The sequence below is a fragment of the Trichophyton verrucosum genome (genome assembly GCF_000151505.1).
Source record: "Trichophyton verrucosum HKI 0517 chromosome Unknown contig00260_1.f1.exp, whole genome shotgun sequence".
Lineage (NCBI taxonomy): Eukaryota > Fungi > Ascomycota > Eurotiomycetes > Onygenales > Arthrodermataceae > Trichophyton > Trichophyton verrucosum.
The window spans coordinates 25,318-33,387 of record NW_003315480.1 but is presented as its reverse complement, the minus strand read 5'-3'; the positions used below and the strand labels follow the sequence as shown (position 1 = coordinate 33,387).

The 8,070-nt window shown below is 49.1% G+C and overlaps 3 protein-coding genes across 3 annotated transcripts; 1 reads left to right on the top strand and 2 right to left on the bottom strand.

The window, feature by feature from the left end:
• Positions 1-547: 547 nt before the first annotated feature.
• TRV_03024 (uncharacterized protein) lies at positions 548-3,022 on the top strand (the record flags this gene model as incomplete). Its single annotated transcript, XM_003022816.1, has 1 exon — positions 548-3,022. One exon carries the CDS (start codon positions 548-550, stop codon positions 3,020-3,022), a length of 2,475 nt encoding a protein of 824 aa, XP_003022862.1.
• Positions 3,023-3,426: 404 nt separating this feature from the next.
• On the bottom strand, positions 3,427-5,193 carry TRV_03023 (uncharacterized protein; the record flags this gene model as incomplete). The annotated part of the gene is made up of 3 exons (XM_003022815.1): positions 3,427-4,187; positions 4,240-4,987; positions 5,056-5,193. 3 exons carry the CDS (start codon positions 5,191-5,193, stop codon positions 3,427-3,429), a joined length of 1,647 nt encoding a protein of 548 aa, XP_003022861.1.
• A 1,468-nt stretch (positions 5,194-6,661) lies between these two features.
• Positions 6,662-7,693, bottom strand: TRV_03022 (APSES transcription factor, putative; the record flags this gene model as incomplete). The annotated part of the gene is made up of 2 exons (XM_003022814.1): positions 6,662-7,494; positions 7,567-7,693. The coding sequence occupies 2 exons, from the start codon at positions 7,691-7,693 to the stop codon at positions 6,662-6,664; spliced, it is 960 nt and encodes a 319-aa protein (XP_003022860.1).
• Positions 7,694-8,070: the final 377 nt, after the last annotated feature.

Sequence of the window (8,070 nt, the reverse complement as noted above, 5' to 3'; positions counted from 1 at the left end):
GCGCCCTGCTGCGTCGAGTTACGTACCCGGCAGGGCTGCATATATCAAAATTCGTTTCGGCCCAATAACGGGTCCTCTTGGAATTACCCCTGATGCCCAACCAAGTTTCCCGCTGCATTCCGCATACCCAGCGCATAACCGACCCTCCTTGACACTCGCTTTATATACCAAACGCCTCCTCCGGGACTTAAGTCTATTTTACAAGTCTTTTTCTGTTGTGTAGGACCTCTGATATTTGCTCTCCAGCCCTCTAGTGACCATCGTTGATACTCAGGCCCCCTTCATTACTTCTTTTTTGCATTCAAAACAAGAATTACACCTCATGTCAATTCTCTGCTACCGCGACCCTGGTGTGAGTTTGAGTCGCGTGAGCCACCGGATCTTCTCCAGGATTATGTCTAATTCATCAATATTGTAACAGATAAATCCCGTTCCGGAAGTGCCTTGATCTCATCGATACCTGTCCACTTTGGATCTACCCCTATTTGTTTTTTGGTTTTTAGCACACTTGCCATCTTGTTCGTTCTTCTCTGCATCTGCATGAGAAATGTGTGCCGTCGCTACTCCAAAGCACAAGTGGCCACCGGCCCCTCGTGTGGAGGACGAGCGCGTTGCCCGCTCGTACGAAGTGTCGGATTCTTCTCTGTCCTCATACATTGAAGACGATGACTCCGTCGTATCGAGAGGAACAATCGACCAGTGGCCCGTTATATTACCAGTGGAATCCCCGGGGCCTTGCAACCAGTCAGCCCATCATGATGAAAATATAATGTCCAGAAAGAATGCCGCAGCAGAGGATATGCCAAGTCACAGGAAAGCCACGGACAATACACTACATACATCGTCACTTAAACGAAGCCAATCAGAAAGGAGACCTGCTAGTAAGGTCCGATTTTCAGAGCCACCTGGAAGAGATGAACATTCTAGAGTTAGAATGGGCCCTGTCCCATCTAAAGCTAATATGAAGTACTCCCCGGAACCCGAAGCCACTGCCAATGCCACTGGAAAGGATGCCATGTCAAGCCAAAAATCTAACTCCAGCTCGAAATCCCAGCGTAAATCGGTGATTCAGGGCCCTGAGGGGCCTCGATCACAAGGGGCTAACTACTCACTAGGGTATACAAGCCAGCAGAAGGTTTCAGGTCATCATCCAGCAGCAACCTCCAAGAAATACTCTGCTGATGAGCTTGACAACCGAAGCGACTTTTCAGATGCGTGGGAATCAGTTCAGCGATTCGATGTCTCGGTTGATGGTGGTGATAGAAGACCGCATCGCCGTCAGCATGCCGGGGAATGGTATAGCGACGATGAAGTGTTTTCATCCCACCGCGGCTCCCACAAGTCGAGATATTCGCCTCCGGCCGCCGACGAATCCGTCAGAAAAGAATCCCAAGACACCAAAACGAGCCGCAGATCAAGGAAAGATGATACCATGGAGACAGCTCCCCGCCAACGAGGGTCGAGCCGTCGTCGAAAACCAATGGCAACGGAAGAAATGTATAGCTACATCTCTGAGACCAGTTCTGGTAAAGGGAAAAATTCCTCTCGCTCAGAGAGACGTCGTAGCAACAGCTCGTTGCCTCGGTTAGAACGAGCAAATCTCGAACCATACGCCGATAAATATCAAGATACAACTGACGAGCACTTCTCCGACCCAATGCCGAAGCTACCGGTCACCACAACTGCTCCACCATATGACGGGACTCTCACCCAACAGCAAGTCTTCGCTCCCGTCACTTTTGTCCCCAGTGGTCAAGACTACAATCCTGAGGGTTGGGAGTACATATCCCCTACTACTTGCTATGAGTGTACCGGGCACGATGCTGGCTGGTCTACAACTCCTTACCTACCTGCAGTAGACATGCCGCTACAGCCTCCATACATGGGATACCAGGACAATACGATCTCAAGTGCACCAGTACTAAGCTCAACTCTTGCTGGACAAGAGATTACAAGCCGCGGTGCCGTCAAACCTCATAGACAAGTGTCACCACGACGTCGTTGCGAGGAAACTCCAGCATTGGCGCCTTGCCCAAGATCAATTGCCATGGCTGATTACAACGATTGGTCTACCATAGTGGGCTTGACACATATGAACATTTGCCCATCCTGTACCCAACAGATTAAGAAGACTCGCTTCGATAAACTTGTCATCCCTGCGCCGCCTCAGCCTCTCGGGCTACCAGTTCGATGCTCCATGAGCCAACCATGGGCGCGATTAGCATGGGTTCAGACAATGAAGCTGGGTTTAAATCACCTTGAACTGCTCTACCAGCTAACTCGACCGTCATCAATTTATAAAGGTTGCCCTGGCCGCACTCCTTCCACCCAAACATGGTACCGAGTCATCGACCCGGACACCGGCAGGCTCATGCCCAACTTCAATGCATGTGCATCCTGCTTCCGCAACGTCAGGATCCTCATGCCCTCGCTGCGTGATTCATTCCAGCCAAGTTCGACTTCACAGGAACGAACTTGCGACCTTCGATGCGGCAGTACTCGCTTCATCCAATATCTTGACCTCCTCGATGTTGCAGCTACCCGCCATCGACATGACCCGGGCCGTAAGCCCGATCTACGAGACTTCATTCGATACGCCAAGCGTAAGAACCGCATTTATGACTGTCCTCGTGATCACCTCATCGTTGGCCCATGGCATGGTATTGACGAATTGCCTGAATTTACTGTCTGCGAGGACTGCTACGATGACGTTGTCTGGCCGTTCGGGAACAGCCCGGTAGCTTCTCTAGTATCCCCGACCGTCCAAATGACTCCAGACAGAGCGGGCCCAGCATCCCGCCAGGCATCGTGCCAGCTATACAGCCCACGAATGAGAATGATGTTCCGTGAAGCCGTCAGGCGTTCGGACTTTGGCTATCTGAGGGCAGCAGTTTTGGCTCGATACCAGGCGGAGAATGCTTTCCGTGAGAACAAGAGACTACTCATGGAAGATGTTTCATTAGGTTACGATCGTGATGCTGAATTAAGGAAAAATGCAGCTGAATGGAGACGATGGGAATGAGCTCATGATCATTTGAATTTTACATGTACAGGCGCATTTCTCTTGTTATTTTGGTCAATTTTTCTTTCTTATACATACAGCCCCTTTTTCCTTCATACTTTCCATTCCCCTTCTATATCTCTTCGATGCATTTTGGGAGTTTTTCATTTTAGTTCTTTCATTTACGGTGCTATGAATATATGTTCAACCCAGTTGTACTTGGAATTGTCGTATTTTGTATTTTTCTTGTTTCATTTGGGCGTTTATTTGTACGATGAGATGATATACGATATAGTGTAGAGAAGAGATGGAATACTATAAGAATTAATCTCGCGAGAGAGAAGAAAGCCTCATCTGTGTTCAATTAATCAAATAATCTAGACTCTAGTATATCATCACATCACGCTGCGCAGAATGATACTAGTTTATCCAACCAATCCGAGTATTTCTCCAGGCCATTTATTTCCCCATATTATGGCTCTCGCGGGTACTCTCCCAGCTACTGGAGATAATAGTCGAAGCTTCCCTTTCTTCGAATCTACACCGGCAACGTAGAGGAACCCCATAATGCTAGCATCCCGAATTTCATTCAAAGGCGCATTTGGAGGAGCATGAGTGATTGCCAACAATGTATTTTCCAGCGCTTGTGGAACAGGGCAATCAGGTGTAGCAACCAGCTTCTTAAGTGGTATTTGTTGGGAAGGGAGGCCTGTTGATGACGCACCAGGGCCTAAACCGGCAGCCGACGGAGGCGCGTCATCCTCTCCATCATCATTGCTGCCACCAGGAAGAAATGAGAACTCGCTTGTAGAATTCGTTATATGCTTCATGCCATCGTATTCATCACTGTTAATAGTAATGTTGTAGATAGATAGACTGTCAAAATCAACATGTTGACCGTGAGGGGAGAGGGATATGACTGAGCCAGGAGCAGTAGATGAAAGAGCTGAAGATGCAGTTGATGGAGCGGATGTTCCGAAGAAATATGATCGAACTTGAGATTCACGAGTAGATTTCATAAACGATTCATCACGATCAACGCAGCCCCCCGATTTGGAAAGTTTGACTACGGATATCTTCTCATCCGATACGGGCATTGTAGAGGTTGTAGAAATCGGCTTCCCGTCATAGTTCTTAACCATCGTACTATAAAGACGTTCCGACCCAAGAACGAGAATCGTCGAAACTAAGAGAAGGTGAGTTTTCATCATCATATATACTCGGGGATGGAAACATACTCGAGAATTCTGTAACTATATGGTTGATGATATCTTCACCGCCACCTTTCCCTTGGCTGATTTCTCCGGGGGTATCAACAATGATTCCAGCCTCCTTTGCTTCCTCATCTTCAGCTAGCCGGCCCGCTACTGTCAGAGCGAGTCTCGAGACAATAGACTTGTAAAGTTCCTCCCCACCACTGAGAGGGCTCTGTAAGCCATAGAAATACACCAGTGGGAGTTTAACGGGTATGGGCGTTGGTCCAGACAACGGACTACTTCCCCACCCTTGCTCAACATCAATAAGTGTCCGGAAAGCCGTTGCTGTCAATGTACCGGGCACACTCAACATCCCCTCTGACGGATCAAGGTTGACCACAAATGGCTGACGTCCCATCTTCGTTGCGTAACCCGTCAATATCTTTGCCAGGCTCGTTTTTCCGGCATCCTCCGGCCCTAGAATTAGCACACGGGGCCCGCCTCGACCGTTGGCCTTTGCCTCATCTCGTAGTGTTTCTAGTGCGAAGTGTACGTTCGCATAGTCTACCATTGGCGTTTCTTCGGCGGTATATTCCACTTGACATCCCCCACTGCCTGATCCAGCGGGAACAGGGGCACTCCCAATGACTCCTATAGAAACTGGATCTCCTTCCGTTACTTCCAATGTACATCCATGCCAGGTGTATATGGCAGCCTTAGTCCCTGAAAAGGTATATGTTTGCGACGTAGCTAGTTCTGTTCCAAACAACTCTGCAGTGCCAGATAATAGCTACACTCCACGCCCAAGACACCGGTATTAGTGATATGACTTGTAAAGTTGGCATTAGGGCGCCATACCTTGACTCTAACTGAGTTTCCATACGCAACTTCAAATCTCCATTCTGAGCCTTGAGAAAGGGTATGCTGTACCGGTGCTGCAGGAGCTCTCTGGGATTCGACGGTGGGCTGCGAGAGCTCCAAGCCTGGCAGCGACATGATCCTCGGCTTTTCACAGCATAAACAGTGAGGTATGAGGACTTACTCGGCCTAATGGGCGGGCAGAGGAAGCGTAGCGTCTTGACGGAGGGGACTTTGTAGTTGAAATGCGGCGCAAATCGTCGTTTGACCTGGAGATCAAGTGTTTGAAAGGATGAAAAGCTGCCAAGCTTTCCTTTTATCGATAAGCTCGAGAATAATAAACATTCGAGAGGCAAAACAGACAGAGATCACAAGGATTCGATGACGATATGGATGATTAAGGGGGGAAGAAATAACACATTATTCAGACCGTGATTCACCGTTAATTTAAAGTAGTACTAATTTGCCATCATAGGTGATTGAATGTATTTACACAAAAGAAAGGAGACAAGGAAAACAGCCATGGCACAGCCAGTCTCTCCGTCGGAAAACAGTGGGCATGTAGATAGGAGGCCATTTTGAACCGTTGGATAAACACTGCCTTCCACGGTAATAAGCGCAAGTCTACATGCCGGAACTGATAGTGAGACTGAGGGAGACATATGCAACGACCAAGACGGGGGAAAAAAGGAAATAGTATGGCCAAATCCATGGACGTATCACCTCCATATGTGCATGTTTCCCTTTTTGGCGAGGTCGTGATATTGTTGTGCCTTGGTGGAATTTTAAGCTCTGTCAATGAGCTAGACGTCCGCAACGTCGGTGTAGACGTGTGTTATAGAGTATTAGTAGGGGTTGAAGCCGGTGAGTCTTAAATAATAGGATGGTAGGGCTCATGGAGAAAAGGGGTACATGCTATGCACACCTTTGACGCCGAAAACTCCAATATTGTGCTAAAGCAATGTTTTGAGAGGGAGGGGAGTGGATTAGCGGGTTATATTATAGGATTGATTTTATATGGTTGGTGGAAGTAAGGACGCAGCGTGTAGTAGTGTTATCTAGGGATGAAGGGCCTAGGAAGTGGGAAGAGGGATAGAGCTTCGTTTGAAAAGACCAGTTGGGGTCTGTTTCTGGGAGACAGCCGGCGTAATAGCGAGTGAATTAGGTACGTACTCAAGTGAGGGAGCTTGGGCTGGAAGGGGAAACGCGAGGCTGTACAGGGAGTAGCGGCGTGTATTCGGGCAAACGGGTGTGGGACCGTGCATGAGGAATACTCAGGAGGGGATGTAAAGGGATACATAGTGAGCAAAGGGGAGGGGGGGATAGGCAGTAGCAAATACAGTAAAAGAAGAATGAGAAATAACAGCTGGAAAAGATAATAACTATCAAGTGCAACACAGTGCCAATTCCAATCTGACTGGAGAGGGATGAAAGAAAAAGCACAAAGATGAAGGAAAGAAAAGGGAGGGTCGAAAACCTCCATCAGTGACCAAGATAGCACTGATGATTAAAATATAAAGATATCAAATCAACTAAAAGAAATAAGGTATCGCAGCACTGAAAGATGTTAGCCAGTGTAGTTTTAATGGATGTAAGGGATATGGACTTACGCCATGGCAAGAGTAGCAGTAACACCGAATAGAGCACGGTTCCGTACTCTCTCGTTTCTGAGCTTGTCTTCAAGTATCTTAGCCCTCTTCAAGGCATGAGGATCTTCAGCCTCCTCCTCATCCTCTTCTACTACTATCTCCTCAGCCTTTCGTTTCCGAGAAGATTTCTTGGCAGCAGCAGGAGATCCAGCCTGTTCTTCGGTCTCCTCATTCTGCTCCTGGAGTTTGGTAGCCTCTTCTACCATTTCTTTGGCTGTTTCCAGCATCTTCTCCGTGTTCTCTGGCATAGGTAAATCGGAGATGCCGGCGGGCATCTGAACAGTGACATTGGTAATAGCACTCTCCGAATCTCCTACAGCATCCACTTTCGACTCGATTTCAACAGTAACGCGTTCTTTGGGTCTCTTGACAAGGGTGGTTTCCTCTTCCGCGTCTTCGTCATGGCCATTGGCCTCGGGAGCCTCTTTTTCCTCCTCATCACGCTTCTTGGGAGCCGGGGAAGCGGCAGCAGCGTCTAGACTGGTTTGAAGAGAACTGCTGGCATTGGCATTGGACTCCTTCTGCGCCCTTCGCGACTTGCGGGGAATGGCCATCTTCCGGCCTGAAGCGGACTTGGATGGTGAAGCTGACCGTCTACCTCTTCCACGAGTGGTAGTCTCTTCAGGTGGGGAGAGGAGCGGTGCGTCAAGCGGCGGCAAGTCAAACTTGGGAGGTTCCGGAATCGCCTCTGCATCCGGTGACGAGCTGTCCCCACGTTCTAGGATGTCTGTGGGATCCAGGAGAGCGCGAACCCATGTCACGATGCCATATTCTCTTGCTAGCTCAAGAGCTGAAGGCAAAATGTTAGTTTTGCTAAATTGACAGGCTCTCAAAAAAAGGGCGGAAAACGGCCACTACATACCTAGTTCTGGCGAAATCCATACGTTTCCTGCGATCTCGTCTTCACTGGTTTCAGGACGCGTCCGGAGATACTCGCGCTCATCTGCCTCCTCCGAGTGTTTAGCCCATGGGAAGGCGATCTTGAACATTCCCGACGCGCTTATATGGCCATCACGACTCCGTCGCTATATATCAATTAGTACGCTGCCCAGTGTGTGCTTGGTCTAAAACAACGCGCAGGGATCAGGTCTCGCTATCTCACCATGAGAAAATAGGAGTCGATGTGGTGCTGCTTGGGCGGGAAGATCTCCGAGCCCTTCAGATCAGCCGGAAGCGGCGCTCTGAGGTGTGCGTACTCGAATGGCCCCAGGTTCGAGGGCATGGTCGCATTCGAGGAGCCGATTTTGGCCGGGGCGACAGCGAGGTTTGTCCTCCCCAGGCGGCGGCGCGCAACGAGTTCCTCATCTACAGAGACAGATTAGAGACGATACGCCTACACGAGGACACTTCCTTGACGTACATTCCG